Source organism: Syngnathus typhle, linkage group LG11, assembly GCF_033458585.1.
Source record: "Syngnathus typhle isolate RoL2023-S1 ecotype Sweden linkage group LG11, RoL_Styp_1.0, whole genome shotgun sequence".
Lineage (NCBI taxonomy): Eukaryota > Metazoa > Chordata > Actinopteri > Syngnathiformes > Syngnathidae > Syngnathus > Syngnathus typhle.
Window position 1 is genome coordinate 9640571 of NC_083748.1, and position 21884 is coordinate 9662454.

Genomic DNA, 21884 nt, shown 5'->3' on the forward strand with positions numbered 1-21884 from the left:
CCTTACTCAAGGAAAGCGCGACGAAACGTCAATATTATGCATTGGCGTTGTTTAGTCATCTATTTTCGTTGCAGCCGCTGTGCTTTGCATTGTTAATGTACTATGGCAACACACTGCCCAGAGCGGCGGCATTGCCTCGCAGCCTACCAGTGCACTGCAGAGTAGACACACCCCTCGTCTCCACACGCCTGACCGAACACACATTCTGAGGATGTCAAACAATGAGGCGAGACGCATTAAACAAAACGAGGTCCATCTAATGGCGCGATTTCGACATTCGACCAGAGACAAGAACACAATTACGTTTACGTCTTCATGAACTGATCACACGTCGTTTTATAAACAAAGAGATGCAGAGAAACACATGGCCTAAATTTCACAATCTCCGCCAATCGAGAGGGAGCATTGTCGATAATGATGTGGCGGTAATCCCCGCACCGGGGGTCTCTCCACACGCACGCAACATTCGGAGGCAAAACCATGTTGCTTTAAGCTCACGCGGTCAAAGTTGTTTACCTCTTCGTTACCTCTGACGTCACGACACACCCCTGTTTTAGGGGCTGGATTGTTGCGTTACGGACATCAACACCGACCAATCGGCTGACTGCAAAGCACGAGTGTCACCAACCAGATCAGGGCCGATCCGCTGAGCTCACACGTGATTGGCTACAAGCATTATGTGGGCGGAGAGGAAATCCCTCTTTCCCGTAGAGGCTCCAAGGAGGAGGCGGTCCATAACAAAAAGTAATGGCCATCTATTTGGTTACAGAAACGCTAAGGATATATGTCGTCGTACTACAGTAGGTGTGAATTTCTTCTACAAATGTTAAAGCGTTTGTGCTTTATCGAGCAGCTTTCCCGTTCAGCGTTTGACCCGCTCGGCACCGCTTAAACGCTCGAAGTTGCTCCGCGTTTGATGGTTAAAGGCAGCCTGCTAACCACGCTAAACAGCGCTAGCCACTACCAGCGCCGCCGCGTGCGAGTCCGACGTCTGGAAGGGCGGACGACTTTTCCCCACATTCCTAAGATTTGCAAAACACAGTCGTCTCGAAAGAAACCACTTCGTCAACATGGGATCGTGCACGCACGAAGACTGCGTGTGAAGAAGATCAAAAGCAACTCGGGGCTTAATGGGGGGCGGGGGGGAGTTGTGTTCAACTGTTAAGGTATGAAAACTCTTATTGCACAAGAGCAACGTGTTAAAGTCCAAACTGTGACTTTTGGAAATGTCTCTTCCTTATGACAGCTTCATTTGAACGCCAGTCCCGTCTTCTAAACTTGCGGATGTCGATCAGTAACGTTGCGCAACTTCGGATGACATGTTATGTTTGGGTTGATATTTCTGCGTTACATAATTGTTGGTCAGGTCCGAGGGTGAAGGCCCCCTTCCACTGACTTGCCACATGCCTTTTTGCTTTTCTATTGAACAGGATTAACATCTTGGGATAAACGGAGGAAAGCTTTCAAGTCTCAGCCAGTGTTCAAGGGCATGCCAAATCCTCAGGTGAGCCATTTCTATCGCACATAAGCCAAAGCTAGCCACATAATATGCAGCGGTGCTCACTGATTTTCTTTTTTCTGCTTTGTAAAATGCCCACTCTTGGGAAAAAAAAATCCCCGAAGGCAGAATTACTTCTCTCATGTAATGTCACATACTTGTTATATAAATAGGAAATAACCATCAAAGTAAAATGGACATTGGGAAGATATTGTGTGCTTGGATTTTCTATCAAGGCAATATTGAAATGTGTTTCGCAAATAGCTGTTAAATTCTTCAAAGATGCCTTCGACGGTCAATCATTTTGCTGTCTTTTGCTTCTGATGGATGTCCTGTATAGCGACAAATTAATCATCCCAAGTAGGCATGGGTGGTTGACTGCATTTCGTTTATGGACAATGGCAGGGGAAATTAGCAATCAAATATCTGATCAGTCGTTATTGATGTCTCTTTCTGTAAGTTGTATCATGTCAAAATGGTGAAACAACAAAAACCTCATCTAACCCTCCCCACATACCATCCATTAAGGCACTAATTGTTCTCATTACTACCCCTTCCATTGATTGTACTTCATTTCTCACAATCTATCTATTTCTTAGCATTCCACACCTGTTTTATGGCACGCACAATGTTATTTCGATTCCTTCAGTGCGAACATTTCCTAGATACTATTTCCTCGATGTAACCCGTCAAAGTCAACTTAAGAAATAATTGTTTCCTTTATGAAATGTATTTACATCATGTTGTTTATGAACTTCTATGTGCGATGTGCGTGCGCATGGTGGGGAAGGTACAGCCCATTAGATATCATGCGGTGATGCCCCCCCCCCCTCTTTCGTGGCCGTAGTAATTGCTGGCTTCCTCCTCACGTGTAACATATAAAGGGGTTCGTTGTACCATTAAGAGCCACTTGTCTCTACGTGTCTCATATGTTCGGTTGCCTTTGTAACTAATGAAGTCGTAAGTTCACCCTGATGTCTGCGGGTTCGTGGTTAACTCCTGTGGCTGATGGTTTGTAGGCCAAACATATATTTGATGGTGATGGACAGCTGTTCAAGCAGAATGAATACTTCTTGGAAAGCAAAATGTTCGGGGGAAAAAAAGGACTCAATATACATTGAATAATTGTCTGGTCATTTTCTTAAAAGGGGAAGTCAAGTAAAAAAAAAGAAAGTTAAAACTATATTCTATAGGGGACGGACATTTGATCAATTGCTATTGATGGAAAACGACATCATGGTGCTTCAGCGCATGTCACATGACCAAACCCAGAAAACAGGTCAGATGTGAGAGTTGTCACATGAGCCCTGAGGGACTGTGATGTCATTTTCAGTTGCTAGCAATTGGCAGAATGGCCGCCACCTGAGATAAATCGAAAACGGGTGGAAGTCGTAGTCCACAAAAGTGTTTAGACTAATGTGGGTGTTTAGAATATGAATGATTTTTCTTACTCGACTGTCCCTTTAACTTGCTGAAAATGACCATTTTTATTGTTTTCCCCCGAAGCATTCACACATGACATCTGCAAACAAATTTTTCTTGTGATCTTCCCCATAATCGTTTGGCTCAGGTATTCAATTTATGTTCAACCCACTTGGTCATCATTCGTAATCATTGACAATTGTCAGGAGCGTTTTTGATGCTTATATGAGATTGGTTTCAGCGGATTTATGAGCTGAGCAGTTATATCCTTGGATGACCCGTGTGCTTGAGAATACGCATTCCCTGTCAAATTCAGCAAAGACATAAACAGGACTCTCGACGTGTGTGTGTGTGTGTTTGAGTGGGCTTCTCTCTGCCTTTCCCCTTCTCTAGAGTCCAGCAAGGGGCCCAGCATAAGGGGCAGGTTGCCGTCACTACCTCTCTCTCTCTCCCTCCCTTTGCTGGCCAGCAATAGGGGCCTGAGTAGGGGAGCAATATACCATAGATGTTGGACACGGCACCCCCGCCCCTTCCAACCCAGTTTAGCCCATTCCTGTGTGGGGCACAGGTCACCTTGTCATGTGCTGTTACTGCTGTTGTAACATAGTCCCAGAGATCGTAGGAAGAAGAAAGAAAAAAAAAAGCATGATAGGCCAAGGGCGCGCATGAGAGAAGGAAGAAAAGGGACAGGACTGGACTAGTCGACTCCGCCAGTTGTTTTGCCGCATTGCAAACCTCTTTATTGACGGCGTTGTTGTGGTTTGCTCCGATTGTTCTCCTTCATTCATGTGCTCTCCGGAGACCTAAGCATTAACTCCCATTATTGTAAATATCCGTTTTTGTTGCGCACGTCATCCCGCCTGCTCCTTTTTTTTTTGCGGTGGCTGTGCTGTAAAATAAAAGTCCATGTGTTTCCATTGTGGCGTCCTTCTGAGTAACCCGGGTCATTCCAGATCTGATTTGTTTTATGTATCTTCTGTACTCGCTGTGACCCGCCCGAGGTATGCGCTAAAACATTTTCACCTTCGTTTGGCTCCCTTCTCTCGCGCCACAACTTTTTTTCCTTCATATTTTTTGCAATCCGTCCCCTTCCACAGTACTTTTCGTGGACACCTTTAGGCCCATTTGTTGGCTGAATGGTGGATGCTGATTAGACTGTCGGAGATGCTTCATGTGTGGTTTAGGTGACATTCTGGCTTCGACTTGTATGTGTTGGGATGTGGTATCAAAGTTCATTGCTGGCATTCTTGGGCTGTGATGCCAATTTTTTTTATTCTTGAATTTACCACTTGACAATCCCTCTTCTGCACGTTTTAGTGCTCTGGGTGTACCGCGTTAAATATTTTGAATTTGATGGAAGTTAGGGTTAACATCTGGGTGGTTCTTATTTGGTCTTGTGTGTTTGTGTGTGTGTGCTTGTAACGAGATAACATCAGGTGACATCAGTGCAAACTTTGTGCATCGTACATTGCATGCACATTTTTGCTTTTGAGCGGCAGTGACGGTGAGCATACTGCATTAAAGCATCTGTTTACCTGCCGGTGGGAAGTCGCTGTTAAGCGGTCGTTAACCGGAATGGTGACCATTGCCGAGCACAAACCTGTAAGAAAAATCAAAGCTATTAAGCTTTAATAGATTATGATGGACACACTGCCACTCAGACTCAAATGAGTAATTCAGAGATAGGAAAAGCCACAAACAGCTCGTTCATTTTATTAATCTGGCCTGCCAAGGTACGTTATTCTAAAGTATCAAAAAGTGTGTTTGCATTTGTGAAGAAACAAATCTCAAAATTAACTTTATGAGTCAATCAGTAAAACTCAATTATGTCATTTCATTTTAAACTGCTTCCAAATTCTTTTCCGCAACGATGGATTGCACCTAAATGAAAATCGAACATTATTTATCGCAGCGCCTTTTCACCTACGATATTTTTTTTTAGTCACGACACGCCAGCGCAAACATTTCCATTTTGAAAAGGGGGAAAAGTAACCTGATATGTTTTTCTCTGTTGCCATGGTGTTTTGGCATTGAGGCTTCAATAATGAAGTAATTGTCCTGGCTCAGCTCAAGGTGAACGCGCTGCATACTCATTCAGATCAGCGGAAGCAACCCAAAACTCTGAATTTTTATATTTCTATTATATTGCTCTATTTGTGTAGCCGCTATTACCACATTTCAAAAGAAAACCTTTTAAGCTTATTGTTAGAGTCTGTTATTGTTCTCATGCTATAACGTTCTACTGACTCGGCTACTCTGGTTGTTTGCAGGCAAAGGAAATTCCAATAACCCGCCCCCAAATGTTTAGCGGTTTTTTAGTTTCAATCGCTCACAACCCCACCCACCCACTAGAAATGAGCGGTTTGTGGTATGGAAAGCATCTATGGTACATATATTTGAGATGTGGCATTCATTTCGTCAAACGGACACACCCAATGAGTAATTGGGGCAAGTTGCCAATTAAGAACGGAACATCAGAAGGACAAATAGAAATGCAGCTATTGTCTTGTCCAGATAGCTTTCCGTTTTTTTTTTATGTCTTTCATCAATAAGTTCCGCCCACTTCCCAAAATAAACACATCGATTTACACATGGCGAATCTTTGTCAGGTTTGCTCTGCAACAGTACTAACATACTAAAATGTGACTCCACCAAGCAAAGTAAATCACTTTTTCCCCTTGATGCTTCCCAAGAGGAGCAGCCAACAGGGATGAGACACTTTTATTTTTAGCCTGTAATTCAAGTGTCCCACAAATGTGTGTATTTAGCTGGCTTTTGAGATTTATAAAACAGACATTTTTGTGTTGATGTCTTGTCTGGCACGTGTCTCCGTGCCAAGGCTTAAGACGAGTCCTCCCTTTCTCGCTGCAGAAGGGCACACTTGGGCTAGGTGACCCCGAAAGTCACATGGAGGTCACTCCCTTTTTCATTGGCCGGATCTATGTATACTTTCACAGCTCCCATCCCTCCCTCCCGCGCTTCCTTCTTCTCTGGCCCGCTTCACCCTCACCTACGATGCTTTCCTGTGGGTTGATGCCGTGCCGTGCCCGCCTGACTGCAGCAAACGGCCATTCAGAAGGAAAGGAGATGAGAAACGTCTGCGTGGCGAGGCGAGATTCTGACCAATTGTAACATAGGCAGCGTTAGAAGTATCGTGAGGTTGTCAATGGCGACACCGTGCGAGGATTGCACAAGGCAAGCGCGCTTAAATAAACCTCTGCTTTGAATATGACCATAAATATTTGTCATTTCTCTTCAGCATACTGGATATGTTTGCGCTTACTTGATATAATGGGTCACTCGGGGGTATTGCAACGAAATCAATCTTGTACTCTGACCAGTGTTTGGAAAACGAGAGCACATGAAGTAAACCGCAACTTTGAGGATCGGACTATTTGACAAACTCTGTTCCGTGTAGCAGTCATAAATGTTCTGCTGGTGCAAGATTATACTCACTTAGACTTGTCACGTGGCTCTCCACTTCACGTGATGTATAATTCTGCATGTGGTCTGTTCAACTCCATTCTGGAGGAAGCTCCTTTATTGTTATGACTCCAAAGAAAAAATATTTGAATTTACCTGCTATTGGGAGCGGCGATGCAGCATGGATTGGTGCCAGTCGATTACAAGGGCGTTTCCCCAAACTGATCTTTTTTTTTTCAGGGCACGAGGTGACTTCTGGTGCCAGGATCAGTTTTTGCTGCACTGCACCAGTAAAACCACTTGACAATCTATTGAGGTTTTTGCTAAAATAACCTTTATATAAGTGACACAGAAATACACACTAAGACCGTAAAGTCTGCAAATGTGTCATTCAGTGACACAGCAGCTCGGACGAGCCAACCAGGAGGTGTAAAGAAAGAAAAAAAAAACATACCTGCCAGAACACAAACAAATCGGCCCGTGAGCAGCGTCGTCGTCCTTATTGCGACACAAGTGTGATTGATGCCGCCGATAGTGGAAAACACAATGCATATTATTCAGGTGAGGTAAGTCAGCGGAAAGCCGTCGCTCCGAGCTGTTTGTCGTACTGCGTGTCTGAAACTGGAATGAGTACAGATCTGGTCTAATAACCTGATGAATTATTTAGAGCCCCCTCTCAATACAAAGCGTGTGTTGAGTGTAATGGCCTGTCAAGGCTCAATGGATCCGCAGAGGGCGGATTTCACTCATTAGTCAGTGATATCGGAAAGTGAATGAGTGTGCCTGCTGCGAGTTGCTGACTTGCACATGATTTTTCATTTTATTTATCATGTAGCGCGCCATGAACTACTTCAGTGGAGCATGAGTGTACGTCTAAAATAAAATGCCATCCATATTCAAATATTTTTTTAAATGCTATTTAGTATCGGAGTCAGATTTTTATTTACCACTATTATGAGCATATCATTTTTGCGTTGCCAGTGTTTTTTGTTGAAGTAGTGGCGCAACTGCCAATCATGACGCGGCCTTTATTATAATGCTAGCTGCGGCGTTTGTTGATCAAGTCTTGTGTGACATGTACCCCACTGCGAAAAGATGACCTTAAAATCTCTGCAACGTGGCCGATAGGATTACTGCTTCTGTTGACCTTTGTTCGTAAAAGTGGTGCGCGAAGGGGTTGGCTGGGAGAAAAACAACACGGTAAGAGAAGCAGCAGTAATAAAAGCGCCACCTTGCCAGTGTGAAATAACATTGAATTTGTTTCAACATATTAAGCCGTCACGTCCGCGTGTCACTTTCCTGTATAATTAGAAAGTCCGATTTGTGTTTCCATTAACAGGCCTGAGCTCATGTTTTGCAGGAGGTCCAACAGCCTTTTCTATCAACAGCCTGTCAATCGTCTATTGTCATTCTGTTGCGTGTTTTTGCTCCCCCCCCCCCGACAAATATTTGTAGCTGAGGCAATGTGAAGCTGTGCCTTTTCCACTCTTTCCACACACTTCCATTATTGTTGATATCTTGTGATGCTGCGAAACGCAAGGCACCGATATCCGCGTGAGGCCCGGAGCAGTAAGAATTTTATGTATACAACCTTTGTATAGTATTATTTATATGCTTTAGTCAACATGTCTGCATATGGGTGTGGCACAAGAAGAAATGGTCTGGTGATATTCACAAGTTGAAAATAACACGACTCGGTAATAGAGCGACGGGTCCAAACATTTTCATGCTGGCCGCGGTTCATTCGTGACTTTGTTGAGGTTTGCATCCTACTTTCCCTTGACTCGCCATTTCCTCTCGCCATCTGTCCCGCTTTGCAGTGGAAGCGAAGAAAATAATAAGAAAGGCGCTTTGTGGCAAGGACAGTGCGTATTTGTTTTTGAGGATGCCGGCCTCTCGGTGACATGTTTTTTTTTTTTTGTCCCCTTCACGAGGCCATTTATTGAAATAGATGCCCAAGCGCTAAGGGCAAACAAATATAGCGCACATTTTTTGGAGTTGAACAGGAATTTTTCCACTTGTTGCGTATTGCGGTCGATCCTTTTCCAGACAAGATAAACTCTCAGTTTGCCTTACAAAATCCTTAGTACACCCTACGAAGGACAAACTGGAAAGTTAAGGTCCCTGCTTCTGGAAGGGACATTATCTGGCTTGCAGGGAGAAGAAACATGACAGGAATTTGTGAATTGATATTATGAAAATAGGCAGCAGATACTGTCGTGTGGGTGTGTCTTTAGTTTACACTTTAGTTTCACAAACATAAGGAATTGAATAAAGTGAATATTCTGGCACCAAAATGAACAACTTTCTGTTTAGTGAACAAATATTGGCTTCTGAGAGGAAAACCATTTCATCATGAACCGCCAATGTTATTGAACAAATATTTAATGGAGCTGTTTGGCAGGTATCGAGAGGTAGTGATCTCAAGACTTTAAAATTGGACTCTCACAAAGTTACACTTTTCTTCTCCTTTGTGGCAAAAATCGAATTATTCCGGTTTCCTAATTTGTTGGGACTTCTCACATTTTCCATCTAACCTCTCCCGTCTGTTTTCAGTAATGGAGCCCACTGTTGTGAGTACATCCACCCTGGCCCCTGATGAGTTTGACAGAAATGTGCCTCGAATCTGCGGCGTGTGTGGCGACAAAGCCACCGGCTTTCACTTCAACGCCATGACCTGCGAGGGCTGCAAGGGCTTTTTCAGGTAGACAAACGGCACACACTAATTGGCGGTGATGTCACAAGCATGCCGATGGGTTGATGTAAACGGAAGCACATGCTCCAAACCGTGTTCACATTGTACATGCGCTTAGTGTGTGCTTTGTGCAACCGCTTTTACTATCCTGCTGAAAAGCACATTGCTTCACATACGCATTAGTATGCATGCACAGGTCCTGCCTATGTTGCACGACCTCCCACTCACATGCACACACACGCACACACACACACACGGCAGTTACATAAGAACACATTGAAAACAGCATCCGTGTGCACACTAATACCAAGCAACCGGTTGAGCTTATTAATGCTATGAATATTCCTGGGCTGACAAGTACAGTAAATAAAAAAATAAAAAATCTCGGGTTTTTGTGTGCTTAGATGAATGTGTTAAATAGTCTCTGTCCTTTTCGCTCATCTGGCCTCTGCCTAAACTTAATTGAGCCGAGTCTGTTTCTGGTCAGGCTGAACAATGATTAATCAAACTCAAGATGACGTTGTGAGGTAGTGATATGCAAAAATGGTGCAAACAAAAAAATGATCTCCATTTTAACGTTTGCGGATTGGACTTGACTGATTCTGTTTGCAACCATAGTAAAGTAAGCAAGCTCTTAAGTAAGTACTAGCTCTTCTGTGAATTCAACATATTTATGTCATCTGACAGTAGGTTGTTGCATAACCGACTGGAATGTTTTTCGCTCGATTTAGGCGCAGTATGAAGCGCAAGGCTTCCTTCACGTGTCCCTTTAACGGCAGTTGCACCATCACCAAGGACAACAGACGCCACTGCCAGGCTTGCCGGCTCAAACGCTGTGTGGACATTGGCATGATGAAAGAGTGTAAGTATCACTGTTGACCCAGATACTTGCAAGGTATTTATTGTGTTCGATTTTGCACCATACACATGTAAATGTTTACACTGGTTATTGTGTTTTGGAGCTTTGCAGCATGGACCCCAGTTTGAAGGAGAACCAAAAGGTTGTGTCATCTAATACTGTTAGACCAACTTTGAATTTTATGGATCGCCTCAATAAAACAAAAGATACTTAGAGGGTAGAAGTTCTCAACAGGTGGGCCTTTCCCAGACCTATTATTCGATTTTTTTTTATGAAATCTATGCTTTTGTAACGAGAAAAACTGGATGAATAAGATAATGTTTTTTTTTTTCCATCTGTTATTTTTGTTGTTCCAATTTTTAGAAGAAATAACCCGGTGACTACAAAATATTGTTTACTATCCTACTACTCTCCTCAGAATCAAAGTGAACTATAAGGTGTTTGGGGGGGGGGTTATGAGGTGGCTTTTTCAAATATTACCTAATATTTGAACTGGGGTCAAGTATCGCCGAGTTGTTGGCCCCATCAGAGTGTTGACATGTTTTAACTAGTGGAGTCAGCCGGCATTGTAAAGACTAATTATTCTCCAGCTCAAGATCAAACACTTGCTGCTCCGTAGACCTTTCCCCCCCTTTGTTTTCATGTAGTGCGTGCAAATTGAAATAAATGCAACACATAGTACCTTCATTCAAAACCCTCCCAGTTGCAGCTAAGTTCATTAGCGTCAAACAGGAACCTTAGGGCTGTCACTCTGTTACACTATGTAAAAAAAAAAAAAAAAGACAGCAGCATGTTATTGTCAGCCGGCTCGCGGACTCTCGCTCTCTTTGGTTCTCTGTGAGCTAATTCAGTGGCTGGAACAACAAGGAGCCCACAGAACAAAGACAATGTTCTCAGTTGTTCAGTACAGCGGGGGTCTCCATGTGGACTGGTCCCCTCCCATTCTCTTCCTCCAGAGAACAACAACACCCCCGCCCAATGCTATATTGACATAGCTGTCATCACAATGCAAAATATATTGGTAAAGAGGCGATGGCCTTCTTCCTATAGATTAGTTAACTGTCTGGAAAAACACGTACATATATAAATGAATGATGGACTTTGTTTCTTTGCCCCCCTCCCGCCCTTTCCACGCCACAGTCATCCTGACAGACGAGGAAGTGCAGAGGAAGAAGGACCTCATTCAACGGCGAAAGGATGAGGAGGCCCAACGCGAAGCGGAGAGGGAAGCGCGGCGACCTCGGCTGACCGACGAACAGAGTCAAGTCATTGCCACGCTGGTGGAGGCGCACCACAAAACATTCGACGACTCCTACTCTGACTTCTGCCGCTTTCGGGTTTGTGTCGCATTCCGCAATCCATCGACAAACGGAGGAACATTCTGTTCACGACTGGGTTGCGTTGCCAAAATTGTTCACCAGCTGCTAAACAGCTGGTTGTTGTGAATCTCGCTGCTGACATCTAGTGCTGATAAGTAGCATTTTTTTCGCCCAACTAAAGACAAAAGGAAAACGTTTTGTAGCGTGAACCAAACTTGTAATTATCACATTAAGGGCTTACAGTGTCAACAACATAAACTTTAGTGTCATCTCTGGTCCTGTGTTAAAACTACATATGGGTTGCTCATGTTTCAGTTCCGACAAGCATCAATGATATTTTCCCTCCGATTTTTCCACTGTAGTAATCATTTGTTCAGTAAATAAATAATATTCCACTGTGCTCTTCGTCTCCATTTGTAGCCACCAGTGCGAGAGGGGCCAGTGACACGCAGCGCCAGCAGAGCCGCTTCCCTCCACTCTCTGTCGGACGCCTCCTCCGATTCCTTCAGTCACTCTCCCGGTGAGAAGCTCTCGCTCTATGAAAACGTCTCTCAAGATCAACATTGGCTGCTGGGTGAAATAATTCACATAGACCTTCCAGCACAGTTGCCTTTAAAAGTAAATGTTCAAGAGGAGCATAAACCCCCCTCGCAAGAGCCATCAACACGTCAACCTCCGTTTATAATCACAGAATCTATTTAGGAAAGCGTAATATTTATAATTGTTTCAAGCCAGCTACTTTCCTCTTATTTTTGCGGCTTGTATAATTTGTTTGTCGTGGTTTACTGAGAATGCGGTGGAAATCCTTTGAAGGCCTCGTACCCTGCAGACCTCTGACGTACGCTAGTAAACATGAGTCCATTAATGCATCTGTCACTAATGCAGTGCACACAGCGAGAGGCACGGTCACATAGCCTACACGCAGCGCCAACAAATGACTGAAAATAACCCCATTGATGTTCAAGTACTTCACGTGTTTTCAAGGCTGTCATCCGTTTTCCCCTGCCGCTTACTCATGTTCTGCTGGACATTCACTTAGTTTGTATTTATGGATTTTTTTTTTTTAATCCCCTTAGTCTAATTTTCCTCTCCCCCCTTTTGCTGCAGAATCGGTGGACACCAAAATGAATTTGAACAACTTGATGATGATGTATCAGGAGCAAGGAAGCAGCCCCGATTCCAGTGAAGAGGAAGCCTCCAGCTTCTCCATGCTTCCCCACCTGGCCGATTTGGTGTCCTACAGCATTCAGAAGGTCATCGGCTTTGCCAAGATGATCCCGGGCTTCAGGTATAGATAGCTTCATGTCATGTCTTATTTGCTGCCTGCTAAACTAGAGCACAATATCAAAATGATAAACTTGGAAGAGATCTTGATCATCATAAAACCAGAGATTGACATGAGAACTTCTCTGGCCAAATGAACGCTGCATTAAATGAATTAAAATATTTTTACATATTTTTCTATTCAATAAAAGTCAATGTATTTTTATGTTGAACATAAAAGTCCTTAAAGCACACTTACTGACGAAATAACAGTCAGGTTTTATCGCCCGCAATAATTTCTAATCCATCTGACTCACAAATAGGGAAAACATGAAGCAGCTAATTTGAGGGAATGGAAAATAATGTTCACATCCGAATTGTGGGAAATGCGTTATAAAATGAAAATCAGATGACTGGTGTCGGCGTCACAATGGAACCACTTTCTATTTTGAGTTGTTTTCGTTCCTTATTAACATCTTGATGACCTCCACTTTATGAAAAGTCGCCCCCCCCCCCCCCCCCCCCCGCTCGTTGGTAGGACAAAATGTGTCTCATGTAAGGGTCGCCTCAAAGTTGCGGCTAAGGTGAGCCAGGCCCCGTATTTCCCGCTAGTTGTTGTTGACATCGACTGCGTTTGATGGATGTGCTCGGATTACCCACGGAATGTTTGTTCGCCTTCATTCGCTTAAGCTCAGGCCGTCGCTCAGGAGTCAAAGGATCTTCCTAGATCCATATTCTATTTCCATCCCTTTACACATTCAGCGACCTTGCTCGAGGCAGTTTTGTTGACGATGCTTGATCTCAACATGTTTGTCAGTATGAAACACTGCATATGCATCCATCATCTCAAGCGTGACATCATTTGATCGATTATTTGTTAATTTACTGTAACAGCAAGCCCTTGGCGTACGCTAACACATTAGCATCTTCCCTCGCAGAGAGCTGACAGCAGAAGATCAGATCGCCTTGCTGAAGTCGAGTGCCATTGAGGTGATCATGCTTCGCTCAAATCAGAGCTTCAACCTGGAAGACATGTCCTGGAGCTGCGGTGCTCCTGACTTTAAATACCAGATCAGTGATGTCACCAAAGGTCAGTCTAAAAGTTACCACCCATTTTTTTTTTGCTTTTGTCTGCTGCCTCATTTGTGGGACTTGTCTTGAGAGCTTCAAAGAACCGCTGGCATACACGTGTCGCTTGGAATCTCATTAGACTGTGCAGGTCAACATAATCATGCCAAGTTGTTGTTTGTGCTGTAGCGGGCCACACTCTGGAACTACTGGAGCCGCTGGTTAAGTTCCAGGTGGGCCTCAAGAAGCTTTGCCTACATGAGGAGGAACATGTACTGCTGATGGCCATCTGCTTGCTTTCTCCAGGTACGCTCATTGTTAGGCAAATGAAGACATCTTAGTGACTCACAGATGACTTGGAGAAACCAAAGTTGAGCTGTTTGACTTCCGTCCATCCGGAATCATTTTTGGGCTTCGCGCAACAACAACAACAACAAAAAATTGAAGGATTTCGTGTGAGCAAATTCAGCAGAGCTATCAAATATTTATCCCCACTGTATGCGATTCTTCAGAACTTCACCCAGAAGGGTTTCATGGCTTGTCACGGCGTTCCGATCAGAAAACACAAGACATACATTATATATACCTAGTTATGCAAGCAAGGAGATAGAGTAGAACTAACTGGAAGATCCTCATTAAAATTGCAGACCATTGCTCCCGCTAATCTAAAATTAGTGGATCAACATGCATTCAACATGCAACCTGATGCCAGTGACACTTGTTTCCGTATAAAACCAAACTCTGGGGAAAACCTCATTTGTCAACAGCACCCATGATCATTTCTCAGCACCAACCCCTCCCTCCCTCCCTCCGCCCCTGCCCACAGACCGCCCAGGTGTGCAGGACCACGCGCGCATCGAAACCCTCCAAGACCGCCTGTCCGAGACTCTGCAGGCCTTCATCCAGCTCAACCACCCCGGCGGGAGCCTGCTCTACGCCAAGATGATTCAAAAGCTGGCCGACCTGCGCAGCCTCAACGAGGAGCACTCCAAACAGTACCGCTCGCTCTCTTTCCAACCCGAGCACAGCATGCAGCTCACCCCACTGGTGCTGGAGGTGTTTGGCAGCGAGGTGTCCTAAGGGGCGACCGCACCCGTGTGGGTACAAAATGGAGGGTGGGAGCCGATGAGTATCTGGATGCGTGTCTCTTTCAAGAGTCCGTAAGGCGAGCAAGCAGATGTTTAAGCGACAGTAAACAAGGGAACTACATTCAGTACAACTTAAGCTAAGCATACTTCTGCCTCTTTACAGTGTTTATTTTTTTTTGTCTATTTAAAAAAATCAACGCTGCTTCAAATGTCAGGACATTTTGTGTACACACACGGTGCACAACAACAAACACACTCAGTTATTCATTTAGCCATTCCGTTGAGCTACCTCTTTATTTTATTTTATTTTTACCGGGGCTGTTTTATATTACTATCACCTCTATGGATGCTTTAGATACAGTACGGACGACGTTTTATCGGATGAAATCAGTGCCTCTGCATTACTTTACAAGTTGTCATTTTTTATGGTCATCTGCTTGTCTCCAAGGCAGTGTGTATTTATGTATACCAACCTTTCATCTCTTGCCAAAGGTATGGTCCTCTGCCATCTCGGAAAACCATCTTGCTGCTCGCTTCGCGTGCGACCGCATGACACGCTCACAATCTTTTTTTTTTTCTGACTAACCTAACAGCCCATGAAGGAAAACGGTCAGTATTTCACTTTAGATTGCAGAGTATAGTCTGTCATTTAGTGGATTGAATTTTGGTTTGCCTGGTTTTTGGAGGTGAGAATCAGCCACTAAATGTGTTAGCTACAATTTTTTTCTTTCTTTCTTTCGAACTGCAAACGGTCAATCAAACCGAGCCAACATTATGGCTTGTCGCTCTTTATTTTCCTAAAGCTTCTAATGATATAGTTAATTCCTTGTAAATAGCTAATTGCTACCATGTGTATCCTAAGCACTGTTGTATCACCATTTATTCAAGACTGTATACTCTATATATCACAGATTTTAAAGGGCTAAATGCCAAATTTAACTGGATTAGTGAATTAAGGCTCCGGTAAGAGACCTGACTTGTTAATGGATGGCTGCAAACCATACTTGGAGTTGGCTTAGAAATGGATATAATTGCTTCAGAATTGTTTATTTTATTCTATATGTCCCTGTATCTTCCCCAAGACAATTTCAAGAATTGTTCTTCGGTGGAATATCATGAGCTCGGTGGGCGTGAAACTTTGCAAGTTGCTTCACGCCTTGGCACTTATAATACCCTGAATTTTCTAGAACATCTGAGAACTAGTCTGAGACTGGTTGTGGTTGGTGTGCAACTCCTCCCAAAGGCCCTCCAGATGGCTCATGTGTGCAGTTTGCCCCCCCTAGTGGCTGTTTTGTCTAAAGACCACATATGCAGTGCATAAAAGTCATCGTGTTAAGTTAGGGTGACCAGAGATGCAATTTCAGCCTTGTATTACTCAATATAACTCAGAGTATAGTTCCTGCTCTAGATAATTCATATCGGAATTTTGAGAAAAGTTGTGTATTTGGTTCTACTAAAAAAAAAAAACATTAACTGTAATAACATAAAATAAGCCGGTTAAAAACAGAAAAACATTTTAATTGTAATAACGTAAAATAAGACTGTTTAAAAACAGTATCACGGAAACAAAAAACATTTTATGGTTTGAAAGAAATATACTTGTAGTATTAAGACTAAAATGGGAATGGAGTTTTAATGTTGAGAAACTGAAAAAATGTGTGAGAATTTCTTATTATGCGAGTGAAAAATATTCCATTGTAATATAAGTGATGTTGGACATTTGAAAGAAAAAAGAGTAAAAGGTGAAATAGTACAGGATCGAAGCCCTTATGTTAATACATGATTAAAGAAATAGAATATCCGTATCCCCCGACATCCAGATTAAGGTTGTAATTTTACAAGAAAACATCGATCTATTTAATTTTTTTGTCCCATTGAGGACACACTGCAAAAACAAAAGACTTTGTATCAGGGTAAAGCAAATGTCGTGAAGATGACAGATTTAAATGTAAATGCAAGAGAATTCTAAATAGTATTTAAATGGATATACAAAACAAATATGCAATACACAATATTGCCGTTTTCCACTTTGTTGTGATCAACTGATGAACTCGCTCTAGTTTTGGAATGACCCAGTTTGATTATTAAGTCATTAGTCACATTTGATACTTAAGAGGCCGCTGTATTATTTGGTGCCACGATGAAATTGCCCGAAGAAAACGGATCTGTAGATTGCTTGATAGATAGTATGCCGCATGCACATCACAAATCCGCCCCTTCCTGTCACGCGTGGACTATTTTCACGGGGGTTGCGTTGCGTTCAAGCTATTTTCACGGTAGCGATGTGATGTCAAATAGTTTCTGACATGGGCGAAAGTAGTTCCTGTGATTGGCTATGCAGGCTTCCTGTGCCAGACCTTTTATGACGCTTCCACTGACATCATCTCAGGGCTACTCTTGCAGCCTTCGCGCTGCTCCTCGTTTGTCATCGGGAGAGCATTGTCGCTTTAAACTGTGCAGCCCAAACTGACTCACCAGCAGGACCGTTCTCTTTCACTGTGGCATAAGTCCAACTCTTCTACTATTGATGACTTGTGCCAATCCAACTGCACGGGAAATATATTGCAAAATGTTTCCCCGTTAATGTAACGACAGTTTTGGTTTTCTCCGATACAGTTCATGTCCTCAAAAGTGACGATAGAGTTTCTTGGAGGCAGTAGGCCACCACGTGTACTTTTTTTTTTGGAACGTTTTTTTACTGCTGTATGTAGGTTAAAGATAGTAATGCAGTATTGACGTGTACAGAGGAGTAGTAAGGCGACACTGAAAAGAAAAAAACTATCTCAAAAACTTTTTTTTCCCCATGTAATATTCCATTCTTCATTCAGATAACTTTAGAGCTTTCTTGTGCTGGTCTTTTCTTTTCAGTGCAGTCGTAATATTTCTTTGTAGATATGCGCGTGTTTTGTCCAAGTAGGGAACTTTGGGGAATGCGAAAGTGCCATAGGAAGGCTTTCCTCCAAACGAGAACAGGGTCAGTGAGTTCTCCGGTGAGGATTTCTGAGCCGAGCGGGAAAATTGTAGAGGACAAAAGTAACGTTGACGTTGGCGCCCATGACTGACTCATTGTACATATCATGGATCTGCTCATATTGACACGAGGTTTTCTTGTTTGTATTCACCATACAAAGCTGCTTCAAACCATTGTAACAATGTGGTTGGTGCTTGTTGGATTTTTGGACCTTGTAAATTCTACTGCAACGGAGATCCACCACGCGTGACATGCGACCATCTTTGTTGAGATAGTAGCGGTCTAGTCAACAAGAATGACATTGCATACCGTAATACCTGTAATATACACATCATGGTACACTATCACCAGCAAGCTTTACAGATATACTATTTTGTTTCTCTTTTTGAAAGTTTGTCCGTATGACTGTTGCCATTACAAATCCTGTCCATAAAGCAGGTATGATAGCCGTCTCGCCGCCCGCCCACACGTTCTATTTGGAGTTTTCATTCCCGCCTTTACGACAGGGATTGTAATGGAATCAACTTAAATGTAGTTCTTAAGACGAAGATTTTCCACAATGGATGTACACCGTCGTCAACCTAATAAGAAACAACCTACCTCTTTTAGCTCTTTTTTTTTTTTTTTTGGCTTTAGCATTTGCTTCAGTTTTTACTTTTGTAATGTTTGTATTCATATTGGTATTTATTGCTGTCTAATGAGTCATACTTCAATGATTACCTCAGAGATATCTCACAGATTTTGGGGAGAGTCCAGCTAATGAAGTTGTTGATAGTTTGTTTGTTGTCATTGTACAGTTGTCTTCTCATACTAAGCATTGCCCCCTCCGTTCCCACCAACACACAAAATACCAGTGGTGTTTTTATGAAATCTTGTGCCTACACCCACGGGGCTCTCACTGGCTAGAAAGCGCTTTGCAGCATTGTCCTTGACATGTATACTTAGAGAGTGGAATGAAAACGAAATGTCTACACACCTCGAAAAAATATAATGGCTGGATAATCTTTTTTTCGTGTGAAAGAAAATAAGTCAATTATTGTCATATTTAGGCCATGACTTGCCAGAAATTCCTTCAGTGTTTTCCTTCTCTCTCTGGTCTTTACATTCGTTTAACAGAGATGTCCACTTCTCCTGTTCCAGTTCTCACAATGGTGCCATATTTTATGTACTTGTATAATGACTGTCTTCACTTTGTTCCAAGGTCCAGCTAAAGCTTTGGAAATACTTGTCAGAAGAATCTCAGTGTTGGAAATGCTCAGAGGCATGTATAGATTAGTTTGAATGTGATCAGTCAGATACGTTCACACATGAGATGAAGGAGCTGCAGGAATTTCTGGCAAGTAATGGCTGCAATCCCCTACAGGCTATCATTCGTGTTGAAAGTTTTTCGAGAGGATGTGTAGACTTTTTAAAGCCACTGTGGTTTGTAAAGGCAAACCTTGGAGAGGATGTAATTTGTTAGGGAAGTGTCCAGAGGAACTCCAGTGGCTGATGGAGCAATGAGAGGTGTGTTAGCCCCACTTGGTTCTACTATATGTGTGGTTGAAGTTCTACAGTGCCCCGCCCCCGCGTTCTTTCTCCTCATATCTTCTGTCTGAAGTCTACTCCCTCACCTGTGTCATTCCCGACCCGTTTTTGGTCCGACGAAGGGAATTAGGAGAGGCGACATCTTCAGTATACACTACATGCAATGCTGCTTCTACCCCCGTTTGTTCTATTTATATATATATATATTTTTTAATTGCCAAGCATCACCAAGTTAGAAACACTACATAATGCGGGCATAGTCCAAAGTGAGCCCCCCCCCCAATAGGAATATAGTGGTACTCATTGGAGAGAGATCACTTTTTGTACTCATGTCAAACTGCTTCAGGTAAACACTGAATGGAATGATTAGAGTTGTTTTTTGGTTAATATAAAGAGGAACATTATTGCCATGACGACTTACCCTGAGCTGTGTGCTACATGGCCTTTTTACTGCAGGGACACCACGTTCCCCAGCTTTGTGACTGGGAGAGAATCTGACTTATGATGTAGTACTTCTGAATTTGGCATTGAATTCTAGTCCTTCTTTATGAAGCCAAATTACGCCACGTTCAATTCAAATGCCTAAACCAACAAAAGCACTTAATGTAATCTTATGTAATGCGCGCATACTGATTGACTCTATTTGCCACAAAAGGCCTAATGTATAGGTCACGCTTGGCTTTAGTTATCAGAAAAATTTAAATCACCTAAATTTTATTGCAATTGCAATTTTATCTTTTGTGTCTTTATTTTCTCTCAAAGATCTCTTTTCTATTATAAATTGATGTCTATGTAATATTATTTTGTCTGATGTTTTGCAAATCAAAAATAAACACTTGTACAGTGCAGAGTTCTTCTGTGGGAAATATTTTGAGGGAACATCCACTGCACACGATTGTTTACCAGTTAGGAACTCAAGCTTCCCGCAACCTTCAATTATGTAATTTCATTATGAACAATTATTTTATTAAATGAAAATGTTCATTATACATTTTTAAAACAAGTCAATTTAATACAGAACAAAACAAAACGTAACATTTTGATTAAGCAATTTCAGGAAGGAAACTGCTAAATGCAACAAAGTGTTGATCATGTAAATGCTTGGTGGGACAAATGAAAGAACATAGCAGACCATGAGAAACCTTTCCCACCTTTGGAATAATCAGTAGAGAAAATCAGATGGATGTCGTGCGGCTGCCTGTAAATAAATGTAGTTTACCAACTAACCGCTAGAGAGCAGTGTCTCATACCCAATGAGCCAAACAAGCCATCCCTGACCCGATGACCTGTGACAGGCTGGTCAGGAGCAGTTGACATCACAGTTAGTCGCTCGCGGACAGCCTGACCACAAAGCTGCGGCGGCACTTAAACACGCAGACTGAATATCAAGACACATCTGGCAAGTGTACAATATGCCGGATGAGATTTGAGCCCATCTCTACTGCACATCTACTGGGGCGACAAATAAAAGGTTATCAGAGAAATCCAGTCTTAGCTCGACAGTTAATCGTCACGCCTGGTGCGAAGCAGACGCACTTGTTTTGCCTGCTGATAAGCTTGCGCTCCTGCGGTCTGCTCAAACCGTCGCATCTGTGCATGAGGTTAGGTGAAGGAAAAGAGAGGCTCTGGTTGCAGCGACATCCCCTAGGTGAGCACGTTTTGGCAGCCTCGCGTCCCAGCAGAGCGAGAAGAAACAATACACCCCCATGCTTTGATGACGGGTTACTGAGAGCACGTTCATGTCCATATGTCATAAGAATCAGTCACTAACTGCTATCTCAGGCATTGTTCAGGTATGTAAAGGTCAGGTGGATTCCGAGGATGGTGGACATAACTTTACAAAAACCAAGTGTGACGTATCGTGGAACCTCTCAAAGTCCAGAAGATACACAAAGCTTACATATGAACAAAATGGCTCAAACCAAAGTCAAGACAAGAAGAGGACCACAATGACACTTCAGGATATCATGAAAAAGAAAAGCTCAGTCGTCCTTTCCGTCCTTTTCTTAAAAAAAATCATTTTCGTCAGTGAGTGTTTTATTTTGTAATCCCACTTTGAGAAGACTGTTGGATATGGCGCATACCCACTTGCAGTTGGTGCGTTCCAGTAATAATAAGCTTGCGTGTGTGTGTGTGTGTTAGACGGAGATAGTCAAGAGTTTGATTTCAAACAAAACATGAAAACATAGCGTGCAAAGAAATAAAAACTGAAAATAATTTGGCTCACATTCAAAATGCAAAGCACAGATTGACCTTTATCCTCACTGCATGTCCATTGATTAAGCTTCCGCTCAAATTGGAAGTTGGATGCCCTTTTTTATGCGAGTCATCCAAATGTCATTAGGGCTCTAGCAAGCATGCGGTTTTAGTACAGAATGCGAGGAACGCATGAAAGTCCTCTCCTCTCCGGCTCTCTGCGAGGACACTGCTTTCTCACGAGGCTCAAAATGCAAGCATGGGGTGTGTTGAGAAGATGGGGAAAATAATGCATGCATCATTGATATCGTGATGGCGATCTTGCTGTGTGAAGTTCTTGGTCATCTCACATTGCAAAAACATTTACACTAGGTTCATTGAAGATGAAATGATCCTTGAGTCTGAATAAATAAATGAATATATATATATATATACATAGTATATACATACCCACGGAGGTTGCGGGTGTGCTGGAGCCTATCCCAGCTGTCATCGGACAGTAGGCAGGGGACACCCTGAAATGGTTGCCAGCCAATCGCAAGGCACACAGAGACA

The 21884-nt window shown here is 42.8% G+C and overlaps 1 protein-coding gene across 3 annotated transcripts; it reads left to right on the top strand.

The window, feature by feature from the left end:
* The first annotated feature begins 690 nt into the window (after nucleotides 1–690).
* LOC133162531 (vitamin D3 receptor B) lies at nucleotides 691–19979 on the top strand. 3 transcript variants are annotated; one of them, XM_061291777.1, is made up of 10 exons: nucleotides 691–800; nucleotides 1431–1504; nucleotides 8900–9047; nucleotides 9770–9900; nucleotides 11038–11234; nucleotides 11637–11736; nucleotides 12324–12504; nucleotides 13418–13569; nucleotides 13737–13853; nucleotides 14374–19979. In XM_061291777.1, exons 3-10 carry the CDS (start codon nucleotides 8902–8904, stop codon nucleotides 14625–14627), a joined length of 1278 nt encoding a protein of 425 aa, XP_061147761.1. In that variant the 5' UTR covers nucleotides 691–800; nucleotides 1431–1504; nucleotides 8900–8901; the 3' UTR covers nucleotides 14628–19979. The 3 variants fall into 3 exon arrangements, with proteins under 3 accessions (XP_061147761.1, XP_061147762.1, XP_061147763.1); XM_061291778.1 differs by having other exon boundaries at nucleotides 730–804; XM_061291779.1 differs by lacking the exon at nucleotides 691–800 and adding an exon at nucleotides 939–1166.
* The last annotated feature ends 1905 nt before the right edge of the window (nucleotides 19980–21884 follow it).